Source organism: Lagenorhynchus albirostris, chromosome 11 (genome assembly GCF_949774975.1).
Source record: "Lagenorhynchus albirostris chromosome 11, mLagAlb1.1, whole genome shotgun sequence".
Classification (NCBI taxonomy): domain Eukaryota; kingdom Metazoa; phylum Chordata; class Mammalia; order Artiodactyla; family Delphinidae; genus Lagenorhynchus; species Lagenorhynchus albirostris.
In genome coordinates, this window is record NC_083105.1 from 56,591,882 (window position 1) to 56,614,464 (window position 22,583).

The window sequence follows — 22,583 nt, forward strand, 5'->3', positions numbered from 1 at the left end:
GTAAAGAAAATGAAGCATAGAGTTGTTCGGTCAGCCAAAGTTACAGGGCTTCTGACCTCAGTGTCAGACTTGGGACCACCTTGCAGCCCCTGTAACAAATTCTCAAGCATTTGGATTTCTGCATTTCTGACAGGGTGGGCTATTATCTATGTGTTGAGATTCCCAGGGGAGTCTTAGTATTGCTGCTGGCTAGAGGAAGACATGGAACAGGGTAGGAATAAGAGAAAATATCCTGAGGTCCTTAAAGGAGTGGAGAAATTTGAAGACCACACACAGAAACGCTCTGTTCCTGGGGAAGGACACTCACCATTGAGAAAAATCTGAGGGTCACAGCCGCTGTGAGCCTTCACCCATTTCCCACCTCCACCACAGGGCTCCCAGCTCCCAGCAGCTCTAGCCTCCACTGAGGTGATTTCCAGGGAACCCAGTTTTGTCCACCATATGAGTTTTCCTCAGGGCACATATTATTCCTAGTGGGTGACCTGAGAAATGAGTAAAATAAAAGCTATCATATGTTTAATTTATAGTTAAGTGAACACGCAGATAACATTGTTCTCAATTCAAGCAATTTCCCACAATTGGCCAACTTGAGAGAAACAGATGCGTGGCTATCTTCATTTTTCTAAATATTTTCTAAAGAGTTCAGACATGTTCATTGCAGCGTTTTTACAAAGTAAGATTCTCTTCTCCTGCTCTTTAAGTGAAGCATGGTAACTTTTTTGTGAGAAAAGGAGGCTCTCTATTTCTTCTAAAATGCCTTAATGAATGGGAAAGATATGGTTAGGTTACAGAGTACAGCAACATTTGCTTTTGGCATCAGTATCTGGGGATTTTTGTGCTTTTCTTCCTCCTTTGCCTTATCTCTTTTCCCTTTTCACAGTTCACACTTACACAAACTATGTCATTCATTGTAATGATAAAGCAAGTACTGAGTGTTTAGCTTTCATTCTTGTCCTTGGATGTTAAAACTGACAGCTTAGCACCTCTATTACTTTTTATCGGTGAGTCATTGCCCTTGCCAGCACTCAAGATAAGAAAGTCTCACACTTGCCAGAGGGAGAAAAAAAAAAAAACAGGAAAACTGAAAAGAGCACTGGGGCTGAGTTGTACTAACCACAGAATGGAGGGTGGGAGGCTGTTTTGAAAATGGATGGACCTTGCCATTCTCCAAGACAAAGTTATAAATGAGAAACTGTCCAGTGTGATTTAGATCATTTCCAATGGAGAGTCAATTTTCAACTACCCAGTTAACCTGTATAAACCTCTAAGGAGTAGAGAAATTCAACACGTGATCGCATTTTAATCCAAACGTTAAAAGACCTACATTCAAAATGAATCTGATCACCTCACACTAAATCCTTGTTTATGAAAAAGTAGCCACAAGAGCTGAAAATTGCCATTTGATACTACTGCACCCTGTGTGTGTGTGTGTGTGTGTGTGTGTGTGTGTGTGTGCGTGCGCGCGCGCGTGTATGTAGTTATTGTGAATAACTACAGAATAACTACACCATGAGAGGATCAGAGAATTCAGTGATACATTAAGGCTGTTTTGGGGGTCACAGTTATTCACTGATAAATTTGGGGAGATTAAACAAAATTGTATGTTCCTTTTTTCCCTCTAATACAGACCATCTTTCCTGGCACTGTGTCTTCATCCCTATTGTTTAGGTACTAAAAGAAACTGCACAGGGCTGTGAGAGACCTCAAAGACATTCAGTCCTCACCTGCTCAGGGAGACACGCCATGGAGGTTCTGCCCTGTAGTTTGTGAAGGGTTTGGGAAATCTTAGTTTGTGAAAATATTACATTGATTTAAAGTTTCCATGTTGCACTAGTTCGTCTTTCTATTGACTGAATGGTTCAGGATATACTGAGATGGAGAATAGCTATATTTAATGTGCGACAATGACTTTCTGTATCATCATAGTTTGCTCTCTCAAAAACTATGTGAACTTCTGAGCAAGCACAAGCCACACCCATAAAACATCCTCTGCTAATTGATTCCCAATTATGATGCCTTTAAAGTGGAACAAGAACTTAAAGATGCTTGCAAAGCAAGGTGTGTGAAGAAATCTAGATTTCTAATTTCTCCCCAGTTTTTACAATTGTCTCACCCAAATCTAATCTGACAGCATTGCATGTTAGTGATTACCTGTAAAGAATCTTTCCAAAGCTTCAAATTCATTATCATAGAAAGGAAGTTACTTCTGGTAGATGCAATATTTAATTGTGTAATTATAGATATAAACAAGACTGGAACTCCAGTGGGTAGGAGCAAACTTGCAAAGAGAGGACTGGGGAGGGGCCGGTAGCCACTAGATTTCAGCTAGTCTTAGGCATTAGTCCATAAATCTTAGAGGGGGAACAGAGAATAACAGCTAATCCAGTAAACTGATAAATGAAAATCAGATAAGAGAGTGTTTATTGTATCCCCAACTTACAGATGAAGAAACTGAGGTACTGAAAATTTAAGTAACTTAACATCACGTAACTGGTAAAACCCGTAAAGGATATATAGGATACATGGCTATATGGAAAGTCATTATCACACATTAAGCATTATTTAGTAAGTACTAAAGTGAAAATGACCAATTACATTCCAGTGAATACCGGATGTGCTGGGAGTGCATTCGAGGGATAGCTAAAACAGGACTCAGGAAAACCTTCTCCAAAAGAGGGATGCTTAAGCCGAAGAGCCAACCAATCAGACAAAAGAGGGACAGAGAATGATCTGGACAGAGGGACCAGCATGTGAAGGAAGGCCAAAGGGAAAGAGCACAGCATGGGAAGAAAACTGCAGATAGGTCCTGGAGTAAAAGAGAGATGAGCAAATAAAATGAGTTAAAGAGGTAAGTAGAGGCCAAGCACACAAAAACGCTGCATAAGTCACTCTAAAGAATTTAAGCTTTACTTTGAGGACAATGGGAGCAAGAGAAAGGAATTAGGCAGTTGAGTCACAGGAGCAGATTTGAGCTTCTGGGATATCACTTGACTGCACTGTGGAGAAAGGACTGGAATGCCAGACAGGAAAGAGGCTGTGTCAGTAATCCAAGCAAGAAGCTGATAGGGGGCTGAGTTTGCATAATGTCTATAGAGATAGGAGATATATTTAGTTGCTAGCTTCATTAGGACTTGCTAATTGATTGATGGTAGGGGTGGTGGTGAGAATGAGGAAATGTGAATTAGGCTTCTGGGGCAGTAGTCATCTGAATGGAGGCAGGTATCATTCCTTGAGATAGTGAACTCAGGAGGAAAAGGAGTAAGTTTCAGGGGTGGTGAAATTTAATTCTAGATATGTTGTTACATTTGAACATTCAATTTGAGACAACCTACAGGTGGTTGAAATACATGGGTCTAGAGTTTAGGAGAAAGATCTGGGCTAGAAATATAGTTGTGGTAAATATCAGAATATGGATGTAAATGCAATTCACAAAAGACGATGAAGTAATATAAGGAGCGTATAGAATGGGGAAAGAAAATGAGCCAACCCCCCCCAAATGGTACCCAGTTTCTGATCATCTGTCACATGCGTGACACATCAGTGAGCAGGCCACCATACTCGTGGCACCATGCCTACATCTAATGGCACGTGTATAATGGCATCTTTCTTCTTTTTAAAAACTCCAATGCACTAAGCCTGATTTTCCTTATATGAAATAGATGAGAGAGACTGGGCTGGAAAATCCATACCATGACTGGGGTGTGCCTTGACGCTCCCAAGCAGGCAAAATAATAACTCAAAACTGAAATACCCTCATTATAAATATTTTCTAATTGTACATCATCAAAAAAAAAAAAAGGCGGTGGGGTGGATGTTAACAGTAGCTGGAAAGAAGAGGATGGGGTATCATATCTAAAGTGGTGTGCCTCAACTTCACAGTTGAGTCTTTTCCCACCCTCGTGAATGGTGTGTTCATACAGGTAATTTGCCACAGTGGAAATCAATGGGCATGAGTTGGAGTTCAAGTCTCAACTCTCCAAGCGATCTCCACTCCTCAATAATGAGCAGTTTAAGCAGCCCAAAGCATGCTTTGGCAGACAACATGCAAGAAACAATGTGCAGAGGTGAAAGTATAAAAGTAAGTTTTCAGTTTTTGCCACAAACAAGTGTAGCTCCTCACCCAGAGGAGGAGGGTGTTCCCAGATGATCTCTGAGGTCTCCATCATTTCCTGTGGCCTCAATCACCTGCAAGAGTAAGACAAGGCACAGACTTCACTGGCAAGTCCTGTAGGCCTGAATCCTCCCCTGGCGGAGGGATCCAGCAAGTACTACTTCTAGCCTGGTAGCACTCTCAATCAGGATTTGTCATCACTCAAGGCACAGGTGGACCATGGTGCATATATTAATTTTTCCTGCAAGGTCCTTGTTTTCATTTGGCTTTGAAATATTATGGTGACTACTTTTATTATTTTTACCTATGGCGTGCGATCTGTGATTGCCATCGCGGTATATTAGAAGGTCATTTCCCATAATTTCCCCCCAGCTCTATCCAATGCACTAACGCTGTCTATTTGTAACTCAATATACCATTTCCAATACCATGACTTTTTCATTTTATTACTCTTTTTACTTTTGGAACTGACATACGGAAAAAACGCGACCAGTGTTAATGTTAAAAAAAACCAACAACTGTATTTTTATTGAAACCATTGTTTCCTCTGTGAATAGTAGGAATAATTTATACTTATTTTAAAATTTGGAATGCAAGGTTTCCTAATAACAGAACTAACTTTACTCCCCTTAAGTGCCCCCAAATACCTCCAACTCCGAGAGCTGGCCTAATATTTGCTCACTTGGTTGCTCACTCCCTTTTTCTCTTCAACTCCATTTGATATATGTTTCCCAGGACGTAGTGGAGACTTCTGGCCCGAGAGGCTGGAAAATGTAACTCGGAATTTCCTACAATCTCAGCTCCGCTTTCTCAGCGCTCCGACCCGGGGCGGGAGCCTTGTTATTGTCACGTGGCCACGGGGGCGAAGCGCCCGGCAGGCCAATGGGCTCGCGCGGGCCTTGGCCGCCCCGCCCCTCGGCTCCGCCGCGCGGGGACTTGGCGCTCCGCTGAGGGGAGGAGGCGAAAAAGTTTCTTTTGCGGGCGAGGAGAGGCCTTGGCGCGCGGACGCTGCTCCCACTGCAACTCTGCCGCAGCTGGCCGTTCTTTTCGGTTTCCCTCTCGCTTCCCCGGGGCATGAAAGAACTTTACTGCCAGGACTAAAAGAAAGGGGTTTACCTGGGAGCGTTAGAGGACTGGAAGTTGGTGCAGGGCCCCGAGCGCGCGCCGGCGCGGATCCCGGGTCAGAGCGAGGGACTGCAGGACCGCGATGGGCGCGCCGACGTTCCGCGCGCCCGCGGCGGCTCTGGGATTGCTGCTGTGCGCGGTGCTGGGATGCGCGGGCCCTGCCGAGGGCGGCGGCCGCGGGGCCCTGGGGCCGCCTTCTGGGGTCGGCGCAGAGCACCGGTGCCCCGTTCCGTGCCGCTGCCTCGGGGACCTTCTGGACTGCAGTCGCCAGCGGCTGTCGCGTCTGCCCGAGCCGCTCCCGCCCTGGGTCGCTCGGCTGTAAGTATTCTTCCTGAGGGCGGAGGGGGAGCCACTCGAGATTCGGGACTGCGGGCGAGGGGCCAGGATGCTCGGCGCGCAGCAGCTTTTTCCAGGGCACCTCCTCTTGGCCCAGGCCTCCAGCGGCCCTCCGCGGAGATGGAAAAGGAGCCGACCGGGCCTCAGTCTCCCTCCATCCCCCAGCGCCTGGCGGGCCGCGCAGGTGGGCCCTTGAGAGCGCCCCACCCGGCCGCAGGTGGGCGAGGGGATGCAGCCGCTGACAACTCCCAGGGGCAGAATCGACGTCCTGCGCCTGGAGCTCGCCTAGGGGGCTCAGATGCGCGCCCTGCCAGGCCGGGGCGGGAGAGTTGGCAACCTGAGTTCGCAGTTCTCACTTTGAGAGGATGATCCCGCGGCTCAATAGTTTCTAACAGGTTCATGCCACTTTTCGCGTTCCCAGCTAGTAATCGAACGCGCTCCTTTCGTTTGGGAAGCCCCCTCTACAGAGTTAGGTCACTGTCCAAGCTGTGGTGGACATCCTTTTGTTGTTCTTTACCCTGGGCTTAATTTCGCATTAGTAAATTCCCCTCTTCGACCAAACTGTAAGAAGTTGGCAAGAGTGATCAATGGATAAGGAAGGGAAGGAACGAGAGTTGTTTCAGAACCGAGAGCGTGATTTATGTAGCTTCTCAGCAGGTCCAGAAGGTTTAGGAGAGAGCGCTGGGTGCTGTTATGCAAGTTTGGGGATGCTAGATGTGAAGTCCGAAAACCTGAAATCACTGCCAACTGCCAGAACGAGGAAGAAAATGTAGTTTAGTTCCAAATGTCATCTTGTTCTCTCCCACTCTCGTTTTGTTAAAGTTGGAAGATTGGTGCAAAATGTAAACAGTCAAAACTTGTGTTTCTTTTTTTTCAAAGTAGCTATCCTGTTAAAATAACAAAAGTGCAGTCCATCCTTAATCCTTAGATTTGGCTATAGCAGAATTGCAGTGGAAATTTGAAACTCTGGAAACAACTCTAGTCGACTGTCCTAACATCCAAATAATAGTGGTAGGAAGTTTGGTCAGGTAGTTTAAGAAATTGTGTTTTTAAATCACTGTGCTCATCAAAGTCTTTATTTGTAGAACTGTGGGCCATCAAAAGCATATTCTTTGTGTCAATATGCCTCAGTTTAATAAAAAAGAGTAGAAGTAGAGAGTTTTAGGTTGATACGTAATCTCTTATCATGGGATGTCTTGTTTAGTAGTTTTTATTACAATTGAAGAAGGAGATAAGGGCTTTAACCTAAAGCAGGAAGACTTTCAATTAGTTGTGGCTAATTCTGTTCAATTGCCTCTTGTGGAGGTCATGTTGCCTTATTCATGAGATGTGAATGGCTCTATTGACATCGTATGGAACTGAACATTTGAATGACTGGAGATGAACACGTATGAATAATAGAGGGATGAGAAAGAGAAAAAATACAGTGCTTCCTGGTGTGTGTTTAGAAATGCTCAAATCATTCACCAGATCTAACTTATATTCAGTAGTTTCTCAATGTTAAGTGGCCTATCGGATCATGTCAGGGTGCAGTATATTTTTGTGTGTGAATATCTCTTTTAAAATTGGATGTCTTAAAAAAAAAACAAACTGTATTGCTCTTGATTAGAAGTTGAGTTAAACCCAAAGGGGTTTGATACCTATTCAAACATGGTCTTAAAAGTAGCTGACCTAATTAGGATTTTGTTTTGCAGATAATTTGGTGGCACACTAAAAACAAATTACAGTTTATTTGGTTAGCACAATCTTTAATTACATTTCCGCCAGCAGTAAATTGTCTTAATACAAGTCCACATTCCTTAAATGTATGCGAAAATAAGTTCCACTTGTACAAATAAGCACTACGCCCGTTGTGAGAAACCCTGCTGTGATCACTCATTGGACAGCTCTGTCATTCTTGTACTTGTGTGACTTTGTAGTTGTCACCAAACCATGTGGTCCAAATTCTTGATTGTAAATGTTTCTTTTGTTTGTGCCTGAAGCTCTAGAGGTCTCCTTTCTCCACCTTTGAAAGGAGCAGAAAAAATACGTGGAATTAAGCTTTAACTTCTCTTTAACTTGGTATTTGGAGCAGGAGGCATAAGATAGCTGCTTCTTAAATTTTACATAATTTGAAAAGCTTTTAAGGAGACTGTTCCCAGAGTTCAGAAATAAGTAGAAAAATGCATATTGGTCTTCCCCATATCTTAACTTCCTTTTCCTCAGGTAATTAAGAAAGTAAAAGTTCTCCTTAGGAATACTTCTTGAGAGCACTCTTCAGAAAAAGTTTGGTGTCTAGCTTTTGTTTCATTTGTTGAATTGGTAAGTTAAAAACTTAATCTATTTAATGTACGTGTGTGCGTGTATTTTTTTCCAGTTTATTCAGTTGTAATTTATGGCCATAGGAATCCCATGTGTGAAAAGTTGAATTGTTGGAGCTGTAAAATCGTCATACTGTAGTTAGTTCTCTTTTCAAAAAGGAACTTTTAATCCTTTAATGAAAGTGGCTCTTAAAACAGGCAGTATTTTCAGCGTTCCTTACAACTGCCTTTAAAAGCAGACTTGAGTTTACATCTGGAGTGTGTGCTTACAACGAGTTGGGAGCCCAAAGAGGAGTGCTAGTTAGAATATGTTTACTTAGCCAAAAGAGGGAAAAGTTGCCCAATTATCAAGAAGAGTTTCAAGTATTATTAAAATCTCAATGGAATTTCAGAACTATTTGTCTTCTCACATAGAAAGCTTTGAGTTAGCTGGGCTCAGGCAAAAAAAAGTCTGAAAGGTACTTTCTGCTGGTGTGGCTTCTTTAGTGTCTGCCTGTTATAAATCCTCTGGTTCGTACCAAAATTGGGGCTCGGGTTAGGGGTATTAGTCCTTATGATTTTCACAGCTGTTTTTCTATATTTTCCAGACTAAAACTTGAACATAGCAGGCTGATTTATGAGTCACTTTGGATCAGTGTCTTAAAACAGCTACAGCTTGGCTTTTTGTTTTTCAGCCTTCCAGATTTCTGCTGAATTAGCAGCTCTGCAGGCCCCAGTGGGATTGATTAAGAAGCTGTGCTGGATTTGCATTTTAAAATTTGACTTGGAAGTCAGATTTCCAAATGCTAAAAGGAGGAAAATGAGAGCTGGAACCAAATGTTGTATATTAATTATTTTCCATATATATTTATTCGCTTGCTAATATGCAGGAAAAGAGACTTCTCTCTATTGTGTAGAGTTTGGTTTGCAAGTGTTTGGCCGGCTGAGTTTTGGGTAAATAGTTCACACCTCCCTACCTCGCCACCTTTCCCATTTATTAACCTCATTACAAAAAGTTTTTTAGGAAAGGTTTCTGGGGAAGGTGGTCATTACTGGAAATCTAAACAAACGAAGCATCTGCCTTCCTTATTGAATGTAATGGGGTTTAAGAAAACATCGACATTGTACAAGTTGAATTTGTTTTTAATGGTCTAGCCATAAAAAGCAATACAAGGAGATTTAGGAAAATATGGCATCCTTCAATCGTTTCTGAAACATAAACTGTATTAAATCTAAATTTAGGTGCATTAAAAGTTTCATGGCTTTAAGTATTTAGCAGTAAAAGTCACTTCAGGGATGATTTTTTTTTTTCTTCCCCATATAATGTGGTTTTAATAGTACACACAGCACTGGAATGGAAGTGGGTCACAATAACTGAAATATTTAAGGTTGCCAGCTCCTGCTTCTGGATCAGAAGTGAGGGGTCCCCAGCATGTGCCCTGTTCTCTGAAGGCACAGTTTCTCATTTTACAGGTCTTTTGTTGGAGATTTCATCCTGTTACTGGTCAGGAAAAAAAAAAAAAAGTTAAAGCACGCAATCTTTTTATTTTTTTCCTCACGGGATTGCCCTGAGAAATAATCCTTAAAATGAAATGAAAAGTGGAATTTTTGTTTTTCTAATCAAAAAGAAAATCACCTGTGTGAGCTGGGAATGCCAGATGGGTGCCCCCTTTCCACTGAACACTTGAAACAACAGGGGATGCAGTTGTAGGCTTAGTGCAACGTTCTTTAGTTGAGTGGGTCCAAATGAGCCTTTCTGTTGATTCAGGCTACCTCCCAGGTGAAGACCTCTTTTCCACGGTTGTTTTTTAAAGCCTGTGGGAAATCTGTGACTGTCTGGGGTGCTAAAAGCACACAGGTTTTGTCTGAATCCGAACGTGAGCCGTGGGGCCCATGGTTTCCTTGATGAACTCCAGATGGATGCGAGCTGGGCCGTGAGGGAAAGTGTCTGGTTCCAGCGTGGGGAGCATGCACAGCAGTGGTTGTAATTGCAGGATTTTTATAGTTTAAAGACTGTGCCAGATATTTTTCATGTTATAACTCTACCGGAACAAATCTGCTCATGTCTGTTACTGTCTGGTAGGTCTTTAGGCAAACATGTTTCAAATAAAACCTTTTGCAAAATTTTTTTTTTTTCCTTTTAGGTGAAATAGAGAAATCCAGGTTTATTGTCAAAACAAAAATTCAAAGGCTGAAAGGATCTCTGATTTCTAATTGTTACCCTAATGGATGTGCACAAAGTAACACTGCGCTTCTCTGGATGTGATTTCTCTGCCTTTATTTTTGTTGCGGGAGGCATACTTAGGTATTGATATATAGCAAATGGTTCCTGCTTTTCTCCAATCAAGTCTGGTTATCTCTAACTTCGATTATTAAAAACTCTTCACTTTTAAGCACTGAAGGAGTTAATCTAGGAAGGGTGGGTATGCCTCTTTCAGTGGGAGAGCTTTCAGCCGTCCTGTGTGGCAGCCTGGTTTTCAGTAGCTGTTCAGCCATTTCATTTTCCTTAGACCAGTTTGAAGGCACTTAGTGTATTGACCAATATAACCAAGTATTTGCCGGATTTTGTTTCACATTTTCATCCTCAATGCTGAGCTGACGTCCTAGCCTAGAATACTGCATACGTAGGCGTTTGGTTGATGTCCTATGGAAATGGTTACTAAGTTATATTGAGTCTCTGAGTTAGAGGCAGGTTTATTTTAATAATTGAAAAGAAATCTGATCACGGATCTCTGAACAGTCTACTAAACTTTGTTAGGTGGTTGATGTGGTTTAAATTATACATTATATTGAGATACTGAGATTTGGAGAATTCAGGAAAGCAGAGAGTTTGGGTTGTTTCCTACCTGCTCAACACACACACACACACACACACACACACACACACAGAGCAGTACTTTAAACAATTTGTTGCCTTAACCCAGGGAAACAAATATGTGTGAAAAGGAATTTCTACTTTGACTGTAATAAGGACTCTGATGCTTAGTTTTGTGATAATAAGGTTTCTTTAGAGGTTTTAGTTTCAGCAACCTGACTAATTAGCCACTTTTCATAAGCTATGACTTCATCATATCAAGGTGGAAGTGAGGAGTTGGTAGTGGATGGGGAGGGTGAAGCAAAACAACCAGTTCACAAAGGATCTGTTCACCCTGGACCAAAACCCATCTCCTAAAACATTTGCGGGCTTGGAGCATTTGAATCTGCCAGCCTCCTGAACTAACTTTGTCCTCAGAGTTTGTATTTTGGAGTTTGCCCTCTCGTTTATGGGCAGGATGGACCAATTATTTCTTATGCTGTCGCTAGTGTTGAGAGGAGTTCATAAATCCACTCTGTCTTGCCCATCATTAAGCATTATTAGTGATTTTTGGAAACTACTTATCATTTTATTTTTGTTTTTTCATAGGGACTTAAGTCACAACAGATTGTCTTTCGTCAAGGCAAGTTCCACGAGCCACCTTCACAGCCTTCGAGAAGTGTGAGTTCAGCTACTTTCTGCTTGCGGTTGGAATCAAATGTACCACCTATCACAGTATTTTATTGTAAAGAACGTTTGGGTTACAGGGAATTATTTAAAACTTTTAACTTGGGAGGGATCTTTAAATAATGTTATAAAGTTTTCACCTCTGTGGATTACAGATTGCATAATCTGCTTCTCTCTCTCTCTCTCTGTCTCTTTTGGCATTTATAGGAAACTGAACAACAATGAATTGGAGACCATTCCAAATCTAGGGCCAGTCTCAGCAAATATTACACTTCTCTCCTTGTAAGTGAACGTTAGGAGGGTTTTGAATGTATGTTTGCGGGGACGGGGCGGGAGGGGGCAGTTCCATATGGGCTAGAGTACAGATCTTACAAGCAAAATAAGCTTCCTTTAAACTGGTTGACTTGTTTCCTAGCCTGTCTCTCTCTCTCTCTCTCTCTCTCTCGCACGCGCGCGCTCCTAAATTTTAAGTATCATTGTAACAAGAACACTTAACACTATGCTGTTATTGCTGCTGTGGCCTTCAAGACTCAGAGAAGCCACCTTCACCCCATAGGGACATGTATTTAATTATGGTGACTAGGACTTAAATTCTGGTTATCACTCAATGGTCTACATGGGATCTGTGGATCCGGTATTACATAATTCCTAGTGGAGAACGATCGGAGTTATTTGGGGAGGAGAAATGGAGTCGATAATGAAGCACTGAGGTATCCTCTTTTATCCTCTTTTAAGTGTGGCGCCTGCCGTGGAAATCAAGGTCCAGAAACATCAAATCAAAATATCGACTTGATACAGTTAAAATTCAATAGGTCATTGAAGTTAGAAATATCATTGCATGTTATTTTGCAGTTCTGAGTTTTCAGATAAGAGTAAAATTGTGTTAAATTTTGTGTATTATTAGGGCAGATCACGTGTTTATATTCATGCAGTGGAGATGTTTTGGAATAATGTTAACTTTTGGCCTTTAAAGACAGCATTTAGAATGAGCATGGTTTGATTTCTAAAATTAAATAGTCTACCACCTTAATCTTGAGTAATTTAAAAATATATTTAAGCCACTGAAGTTTAAAATGTTTTCCTCCTTCAAACAACTTAAGAAAAAAAGCACCATTGTTAGTTGTATCTGGGAAAGGTGTTAGGAGGGTTGAAATTGTACAGTAAATTTCAGGAAATCTGTTCAATTAATTACAGTGATCACTACCCGATTGCTTACATCTGGTGGTTTATAGAGGTTTGTTTTTACTGAGGGCCCAGGTCAGCTAAGTCAGGGGTACAGCCCCTGTGTCTGCTTTCCTCTGTCTGAATGAGAACTAAGTGACATTTGATACTGATGGGGTTTTTCCAAAGATCAGAAACAGAAAGGAATAAAAGAAAAAGCAGTTGGTATTTGACAAATAAACACTGAATTTAAAAAAGGTTTTTATGCTAGCATTAATACCTGTTTTGGCTTTCCCAATTGCTTAAAATTTTGGAGTCTGAATGGAATACTGCTTTGGGTATCCTTAACATCTTTAGCTATTCTCATTTGACCACTGGGGCCTATTTAAATCCCAGGGAATGCCACTTCCTTGCCCTGCTGTCCTTGTCCTGTGTATTGGCAGATACTGTCAGCATGTTCAGGGGGTCTTGAGGGTCACTGCATGATTCATGGCTGAGAGGGTCTGCAGTAGAGTTTGGGAATCTGGGTGGGATGAGGAAAACAATCTTCTCTTTGGCATGGTATAGAGGTGAAAGCGTAAGAACTTGTAAGGAAATTAGAAAGTTTGATGAGAAGTAAATAGCCTAGTGATTTTTACACTTTAAAGCTGTAGTTTGTAATTAGAAAACTAGAAACCTTCAACATCTGAACTCTTCTCCATATTTTTGTTTGTGTTTCACTTTAGTGAGTGCTGAATAAACTTTACTGAACTCGAATAATCTCACTTTCTTCCCCTTAATTTGTCGTAGTACATCTAACCAGGGATTGCTTTGTTCCTCTTATATAATGATAGATCCTATTTATTGCCTAGATCACATAGACTCTCCAAAGAGTAATTTATGTCACGGGGCTGCTAATTCCATGTGCATAGTAAACATTGTTTTTATATCTGTGAAATATCTTGAAAAATTTACTTCTCTGGCTGTTCTTTTCTGTAAATGTTTTGTTTCTTCTGTAGGCTTCTTTGGATTTCATAATACATAGTCATTGTTTCTAAAGCACTGTTAATTTCCATCTTGCAAAGGGTAGACTGTTTTTGTTTATATAGAAGCACTTGAAAATAACCAGAGCCAAAAGTCAGTACTTAAATACATTTCTGAAATTTCAAAAAAAAAAAAATGTTAAACCACATAACATGGCTCAGATTAGAAATTTGCTATAGCACCACAATTAAATCCCATATCTTTCCAAGTAGTTCCCAAGACTATCTGACTTCTGTCAAGATTTCTTTCTTATACCATTGCTGCTCTGTGCGGTGAGGGCCTCTGCCAGCTGGATGGCCTGGATGCAGGGAAGACTGTACCTGGTAAGACCTTCCTCTTCTCTCAGCTGCAGGAGCCAACAACTAATATTGGGTCAGTTGTCACCCATGGCCAGAGATGAATTCACTTAGGGACCAGTTCTGATAATGTCAGGGAAGCCTGGTAGAATGCCAGCATCTTGGAATGAAGGTTGGATGAGCATTCAACTTCCCCATTAACAAAGCTCATCTCTGACCATGGGAATTTTCAGGAGGTAAAAGACCTGAATAGACTTGCTTTCCTTTGAATCCCACACAGCAGTAGCTCAGAAGTCAACTGGCATGCTGTGGGCAAAACATGGTTTGTGTTTTGTGTTTATTTTTCTTAATTTCCTAGCCACACATGGCAGGATAGTATATTTTAAGGGAAGAAGTGGAATAATTTTTGGAATGAGCATATATACTAAAACCGTTGACCTGGCATAAGCGAGTTGATTTTACCAGATGTGATAGTTCTGGCTTCTTGTATGTTGCACGAGCTGCCCAACTTTGGACATTTTTGAAACCTGTAACCTGAGTTAGGGCAGGTTTGAATCCATAAGTTATGTAACATTACTGTTGAACAAGAGGCCTTATTGGTCATAAAATAGAGCTAGTTGGGTCTTGTCTTGACACTGATCGTTTATATGGTATCGTCCAACATGCAGGTGCTTTGCCTGGTATCTTAGACTTGAAAAGGTTTACATGAAGGAATGTCAAAGGGAGACCTAGATTACTGGTGAAAATGTAGATTTCCTGACCCCATCCCTAGAGATTCTGAATTAATGTGTTTGGGTGGGGCCCAAGTAAATCCATTTTAACACATCTACTTGAGATTCTGATCAGATATTACATACATATTTCTGAATTACTGAAGAGGCCAAGTTGTCATAACCAGATAAGCCTCTTTTCATTATTATCTCGAAGGTAGAGCATTTCTCCCAAGTCCATCCTTTTCTTCATAACCTGTCATTTTTTCAGAGATGACAGTGTCATCCTTCTAGAGAGGTTATTACAAATACTGATCACTTTTGCCGGTGGGACCCCAACAGGTATGCGCCACCGCCATTGAAGTGACTTAAAGCAGAGTGAGGTGATTAGTTTTGCTATTGGAAAATGTCATTCTGGCTTTAGTGTGGAGAATGGCCTGGCAGTGGCAGGAGGGGGCTTAGAGGGGCCAGATAATGAGGAAGCCACCACAGTAGACCTGATGCGATGGTGGCCCTGTTGTCCCATAGTGCAGCTTCCGTCGAGTCAATAGAACAGTGATTAAAAGCAAAGCTCAAGTTGGATGGCTTGCCATTAATAGCTGGCTCTTCTCTTTGGTAGTTTGTGCCCTTGGGCAAGGTACAGTCTGTCTGTGCTTCCTACTCTATAAAACGAGAATAATAAAAGCACACACCTCATTAGGTTGTTGTGAGGATTGGGAGAGAGAATGTAGTGAAACCTGCCTGGCATAAGCTGAGTGGTCAGTGGACATGAGCCACAGGCATGGGGATGACGGTCATTCATTCAACGAAAATTTATCAAAGAAACAAACAGTGCCAGGTTCTGTTTAGAGTGCTGGGGACACCACAATGAACAAAGCAGACAAAAAACTCCCCCTTACTGTGAAGCTTCTGTCCATGTGAGGGGTGAGAGAAAAATAAGTAAACAAACTTTAAAAGAAAAGGTAACTTCAGTTCTTGATAATGGCTGTGAAGGAAAAGAAAGGAGGGCGAAGGGATGGAGAGCTCGGTCGGCTGCCCTTTAGGATGGTCAGGAAGGCTGCTTTTTGAAGACTTACCAAATCCTGCTGTGTTCGGTGCTATTCTAAGGCCAAAGTTCAACAGTGAACAAAACAGACAGAAATCCCTGCCTTCGTGGGCCTGATCTTCTCATGGAAGGAAAAAGACAGAGAGTAAAATAAATAAGAGATGGGACTTCTCCGGTGGTCCAGTGGTTAAGAATCCGCCTTCCAATGCAGGGGACACAGGTTTGATCCCTGGTTGGGGAACTAAGATCCCACATGCCGCGGGGCAGCTAAGCCCGTGTGCCTCAACTGTAGGAGCCCACGTGCCGCAAACTACAGAGCCCACGCACTCTGGAGCCCGTGCGCCACAACTAGAGAGAAGCCTGTGCGCTGCAGTGAAGATCCCGCATGCCGCAACTGGGCTTCCCTGGTGGCGCAGTGGTTGAGAGTCCACCTGCCGATGCAGGGGACACGGGTTCGTGCCCCGGTCCGGGAAGATCCCACATGCCGCAGAGCCGCTGGGCCTGTGAGCCATGGCCGCTGAGCCTGCGCGTCCGGAGCCTGTGCTCCGCAACGGGAGAGGCCACGACAGTGAGAGGCCCGCGTACCGCAAAAAAAAAAATCCCGCATGCCGCAACTAAAGACCTGACACCACCCCCCCCCCCGCAAAAAAAGAGAGAGATGTGATCAGAAGGAACTAAGTGCTAGGGAGAGAGGAGTTTTAGGAGTATGTGTGGTGGAAGAGGGGGAGCAGTTTACAGTTTTAAATGGGGCTGAGGGGAGGGGCCCACTGGGAATGTGACACTTGAGTTAAGGTCTGCAGGTGGGGGAGGGAGTCATGAGGAGCATCCTGGGGGTGGGGGTCATCTCCGTAAGCCTCCCCTGCCCTGTCCAGGCCCATCTTGCCTTGTATATCCAACTGCTACATGGCCATGAGATGACCCTGTTCATACTTTTCTCCCCTGACTATGAGACCTCTGGGGCTGACTCTTGTTTTCCCTAGTACTTAATGCAGGTTATATGGCATACAATCGGGGCTTAATTCGTACATGAATTGAATTAAGGAATACTTATGGAACAACCACATGCATTTAACATGATTCAGACAGATCTCCTCCTAGAGACTTAGTCTATAGAAGAGGCTAAAAATGTACAGTGGAGAAAATGCCTACCTATGTCTTAACCTGTGTTCAGCTGTGCATGCTTGGCAAGAAACAAAATAAAAAATTATAGCAACAGCAATGCTAATAATTAAAAGAAAGAAAGGAAGAACACAAGAGAAGTAATTTAAGTAGCAGAAGGATTTAGCTCACCATTCTGCCCAGCGAGCGCATGCCCTGGAGTGTGTGTGAAGTGAAAGTATGCAGGAAATAAAAGCCCCCTTTCCCATTTGCCTTTTGAAGTGTGTATATCTCAGACGACTGAGGATGACTGGTCTTCAGAGATAGATATATTTCCTAGTCCCTGTGCCCAGTGTGCATGGGAACTACTTCATCAGGTCCTGAACTAAAAATTCAAAATACAAAACAACGACAACAACAAAACAGGAAATTGATCTGTCCTAACACCAAAGGAAAAACTGGCCCTACAGGAATCATAGAGAGAGAGAGAGAGAACACATGTGTGCATAAAAAACCTTTGCTGGTGTTTTAAGGGTTTTTCAGGGGTGTATCAATGATAGATGATCTTCCCCCCTCCACAGGCTTTAGAACCTGAGTCTGCCTGAGACGTGGCCCCATCACATCATGTGTCCTCCTGCATGGGAGAGGCTTTGGGGATGAGAGTCCTGCCTTCCATCAGAGGTCTGATCTGATTTATATGCTATGGAGAACAATCCTGGGTAGTAGGGAGTCTTAGCAATTCCTGTAGCATGAACAGTAGTCATTGTAGAATTTGGAGAAGGGTGGTGACCTTTCTTTCTTCAGTTTTGGAACTCCTACAAGCGCAGTACCTGTGGTTCTCCCATGGCATGTGTCATACCTCTCACTCCAGTGTTGGACTCGTGTCTTACTGAGCTCTCTGTCGCCTCAGGAGCCCAGTCCAGTCTCTGGCACATAAGAGGTTCTCATTAAATATCTGAGCAGATGAGAGATCTCGGGCCCTTGTGCGGAAGTAGAGAGACCTGAGCTGGAAATGGGGCCCCCCAGGTTTTTGTCTTGTTTCACGCTAATGACCTGTCTGACCTCAGGCAGAGCTAATGAACTCTGCTTTGTTTATCTGTAGGAACAGTGTAAGATGTCTGCCCGTCTATCTCATATGGTTCCGGTGAAGGATCAAATGGCATATTGTACATGAAAGGGCTCCGGATGGCGTGAGCGACCGCAGCTGCTGCTGATACAGTTGCAGTGGGCTGGGGGAAGGCACAGAGACTGGGGCGGCGGGGTGGGGGGCGGGCGCACAGTGGATTCTCGAACAGGAGGGTCACCGGAGGAGGGCAGGATTTAGAAACAATATCCTGGTAGCAATAGATGAGGGAGGGAGGAAGAACTTGGCGTTTGGGGTGAGTTATCAGGAAAACTTTTGCTCTCTTCCAATAGTTCCAGAAAAATCAGTGAGCACTCAATTATAATTACTAAATGAACACTGTTTCTAACCTGAGGGTTTATATAATTATAAGGTGGATTTGGAGCTGTTTAAAGTGCCCCCAGAACACCACCTACTGTGTGCTGAGTGCTGGAGAACAAAGAAAAATAGCACCCGGCCTCTGCCTCCCAGGGGCTTTGAATAAATGTAATGGGCAGACAGACAATAAAGAATAAAGAGATACTCCAAGGAGGAGATGCCCTGCTTAATAGAGAGAAGCAGAGGAGGGCTGTCCTTTCAATGTATGTAGAGTGAGAGGGTGAGTGAGGCCTAGACTGGGAAGGAGACTTGGTTACACTGACAGGGATCAGCTTCGGTGTTTTACAGGTTTTGGGGGAATAATTGACTTTTTTTTTAAGCAGAGGAATGAAATAACTACATTTCAATTAAGCACCAAATCTGCTTCTCTCCTTTTTCTCAAGTAGTCATTAAACAGTGCTCATATTCAAACTCAAGTGTCATAGACCACTCAGTAATGTGACTTTGATAATTAACAGTTATGCCTTGCCGAATACCTGTTATCCATCCACCTTTAGAACTGTTCTCTGCTCTGAGCCTTGCTGTACGTTAGGGCCACACCTCCTTTTCCCACAAAAGGAAATTGACCATTGCGTGGGAGTCACGTGAGCGTGGGCTTCTGTATGCTGAAAGGAGTAGAGTTGGACTAATGACTAGAAGTCAGATCTGCAGTGTTCTGTTAACTGTGTACTGAACCCGGCACCATGTCAAGTGGGAATTCCATCCAGAAGCATGCATTCTCATTACAGTCCCCAAATCAGGCTAATGAAAAATCAGTTTGGGAGACTGAAGAGGCTATTGCCTGGTTGCTTGGCACAGAATTTATTTAAATGATGAGAACTTCAGTTTCTGGGGAATCAGGGTTCTGATGAAGTGGACACAAACTGTATCCCATCTTTACCCACATGTGGGTGTAGACGAGCCCAAGGAATTTGACCACCTTAACTGAAAAATTCATCCCCAACTGTGTGCTCTACAGATGAGGATAAATGGACTAGTGTCTTCATATGTGAAGGACATTGCATTCGAGGGCCACCACCTTCACCAGTACAAGCAAGCCAGACATTACTGTGTTTAATAGCAGTAAGCTCATGAAGCCCATGTCTTACAGAACAAACACATAAACACCTTAATATGATAAGTTGTAATCTTTTATTGGATTTTAAAATGTGTGTATGTGATTTGCACATAAGAGAGCTCACTGTACACAGAGCCGTATGTGTAATACTCTCTAAGTTTACCTTCACATTTAATCATAAACTGGTCCCCAAAATACACATTTGCTAGGTTTTTGTGTTCTCAAGTTACAGTGGCTGTATTTGAAACATAAATTTGTGATCGTGTCATGGCTCTTTAAACCCTTCAAGAATTTCCCATTGCTCTTAGATCAGGAGCAAAAATCCTTCGCAAGATCGACAATTCTCTGCGTGACCTGAGTCCTCTTTTCCTGTTCGCCTTCTCTAGAATCATTCCTCATTTCTAGGAATATGCCAGCTTGTTCCTGCCTCAAGTCCCTTTGCCTAGAAATACTCACCCTCCCCCAGCTTTTGCTAAGTTAGCCTTACACATTTTCATATCTCATTTATTTACAGTGTCTATGTTGTTATCATAAATGCAATCCCATTTTCAGTTGTATATTTGCGATTCTTTAATGTCCACTCCCACCACCAGAATGAAACTTTATAAAAGCTGAGATCATGTCTGTTTTTGTCCCCGTTGTAACTCTGTCATGTAACTCAGCGCCTGGCATATGGTGGCCACTCAGTCCATGTTTGCGAGATGAATGACTGAGTCAGTTTCCCAGTCCAAATTAATACATAGTTAATTGCAGAGGAGACTAGTCAGTTAACCTTTTTGTTCCTGCCTCTCTGTACACACTTAAAATTATTTTCATTAATAAAACTTTGTTCCAAGGTGGCAACATTCTTAGATTTGACTTGGTGACGCAGTTGGGCACCTTTCTTCAATGATGGCTCTTGGAGCCCATAAAATTGACCCACAGTCCCTCGAACTTGACCTTCCAGTATAACTTGCCACAAGAACTCCTGTTTTACCAGTGTTTATCCTGAACCTACAGCATTTTCTCATCCTTTCCCTCAACTTCACGTTAGCCTTTTGTTGGCTGCTTTGAAGTATCAAATACAGCTCCTGCCAGAGACTTCTCTCTGCTTGTGAGGCTTGTGCTTCCAAGACCAGACAAAACAATAACGTTATAGCAGTTGCTTTTCATGACTGGGAGGCAAGATTCAACATGTGTCTCTGTCCTGGCCTAGTTACTTTTCCTCCTTCTCTCCCTTCTTTTACTGTCTGTGCTGTCCTCCGTAGCCTAGAGGTATGGGATCTAGTTGTTGGTTAGAGAGACCAGAACAATGAAACAGGGCTCTAACCAGCACCTCCCCTTCTCTGTCTGGCTGCAAGTTGCTTAAGTACTAAATTCAAAACATGAAAGAAAAGACAGTTATAAATATTAGCACGTCCTTTCTAGCACTTAAAGTCACCGGCCTGGCTGTCTCCCTTCCTCTCCAGAAAGCCTTAGCTGGTAGATAGAGCAGTCTCTAGATTGAGGCTGAAGGCAGCATGAAATATTAAGGTAATATTCACTGCAAGTACCGTTCAGCACAGGATAAACATGGTATACATTCTGGGACTGTCAGTTTTACAATGCACAAACCATTTTAAATTTTTTATAACAAAACGAACATACGGAGTTAGAATCAAAACGAGCATATTTTTTTTTGAAGAAAATAAGATGCTTTTGTACTTCATCACCAATGGCCATGTCATCCTGCATAAGGTATTGGCCTGGGAACAGAGGGCAGTACTCTTTAAAGATGAATGCATGTTTACAGAGTCAGGACACTCATCAGTTCATCGTATAAATCCCTCTTTCCTCTTATTCTCCTCCTCCTGTCAGTCTTGCTTTCACTTCCTCACCTCTGTCCTCATACAAGTATCAAGAAAAGGGTGAAGGGAATTAGAAATGGTTTACTATATTATATAACTGGTCAGAACCCATGTCATGTTAGTTTTGAGTGTCTGCATGCAATCCTTGTAACTTTGAGTTGGAAGAGATATTTCTCACTGAAGAGAGCTCTCTGGAAGAGAGGTTATGCAACCTCCCCTTGAGCCCTTCTGGGGACAAAAGCTCACTCCTGGGTGAGGAGCTGTTCCATTTGGAATAGTTCTAATTGCTGGGACTCTTTATTTGTTAAGCTGGGCTCTGCCTTTCTGTAGTTTCTGCCTATTGTCCTAGGTCTGTGCACCGGGGAGAACAACTTCAGTCTATTTTCCGCATCGTAACATAATACTGACAAGTCTTAACCTGTAAGGTCTTCTTAAAGCTTTCTCTTCTCCTGGCTCAAGTTCCAGTTCCCATTTTCTATACGATGTGGGGTCTAGACCAGTGCGGTCCAGTAGAGCTTTCTGCGATAATGGAAATGTGTGCAGTCCACTGAGGTAGCCGCTGGACACATGGGGATTGAACACGTGAAATGTGGCTGGTGTGATGGAGGAATTAAATTTTAAATTTCATTTAAGTTTAAAGAGCCACATGTGGCCGGTGGCTGTTATGCTGGGCAGTGCAGGTCTAGACTCTGAAAGCCCTCCTGTCACACTCGTCCTTTAGCATGACACTAACCTCCAGTGCCCAGAGCAAGATATTGAGATGGGGTCTAATGCAGAACATGGTGGACTGTGTCTCTTGACCAGAATATGGGATGTTAATGAAGCATAACATTATGTTAGCTTTTTAAGGACCGTGTTGTATTATTGGCACATACCAAGTTGCGGTCAGCCGAGATCCCCAAGTCTATTGTCATTCTCGCACGAATTGCTTCCAAATAGGCCTTTTTAAATGATTGATTAAAAATTCAAAACACTGCCTTTCCCCAGCTTAATTTCTCTAGTTGCTTCTAGACCATCATTTTAGTATATTGAGAGGTTTGGGAGCATATCTAATGGATGAGTTGCACTTGATTATTCACATCTCTGTTCATATTCATACAAACGTTGACAGCACAAGGCCACAGGCAGCCTCAGTAGCAGACCACTTAGCATCTTCCCTAAAGGTCCATGCCAGTCTCTGAATAAAGACTAGGGATGCAAACTCACTTGTCTGTGTGATCATCACCGCCGCATATTCTGTGTCTTATTCACACGGACAAGTTAAGTACTTGGTGAGATCAAGACGTTCTGTGTTTGTGATGTTCCTAGCCCATTGGTCTGTGGACCATATCAGAAAAATAAAATGACATTAATTTAGCCTGATGTGTTCATACAGGATTAATCCCCTGTATGAGAACTGTTTATTAATTTGAGGTTCAGAATAATGATGCCATGTTTTCTGGTTCATAGTGTCATCTTAAGGTAAAATTTACATAGGCTAATTTTTTGTTAGACTAAGTTGAATGATGTTTCAATTTAAAAAATTACAGTAACT

General features: G+C 42.6%; 1 protein-coding gene and 1 long non-coding RNA gene across 6 annotated transcripts in view; one reads left to right on the forward strand and one right to left on the reverse strand.

The window, feature by feature from the left end:
* The window catches only part of LOC132529349 (uncharacterized), a 215,425-nt gene extending 209,887 nt beyond the window's left edge, over positions 1 to 5,538 (reverse strand). The window contains exons 1-2 of the long non-coding RNA XR_009543424.1: positions 5,228 to 5,538; positions 4,121 to 4,185 (exon numbers count right to left, since the gene is read on the reverse strand). This is a non-coding gene — a long non-coding RNA (uncharacterized LOC132529349). The remainder of the gene's footprint in view (positions 1 to 4,120; positions 4,186 to 5,227) is intronic.
* The window catches only part of LRIG3 (leucine rich repeats and immunoglobulin like domains 3), a 46,201-nt gene continuing 28,679 nt past the window's right edge, over positions 5,062 to 22,583 (forward strand). For 4 of the 5 annotated variants that reach the window (XM_060165691.1, XM_060165689.1, XM_060165690.1 and 1 more), the window contains exons 1-3: positions 5,062 to 5,554; positions 11,255 to 11,326; positions 11,540 to 11,614. In XM_060165691.1, the coding sequence (XP_060021674.1) occupies positions 5,319 to 5,554; positions 11,255 to 11,326; positions 11,540 to 11,614 (383 nt within the window). In that variant the 5' untranslated portion in view covers positions 5,062 to 5,318. Of the gene's footprint in view, positions 5,555 to 11,254; positions 11,327 to 11,539; positions 11,615 to 13,728; positions 13,840 to 22,583 lie in introns of those variants that run through there. The other variant, XM_060165693.1, reaches the window with a different exon arrangement.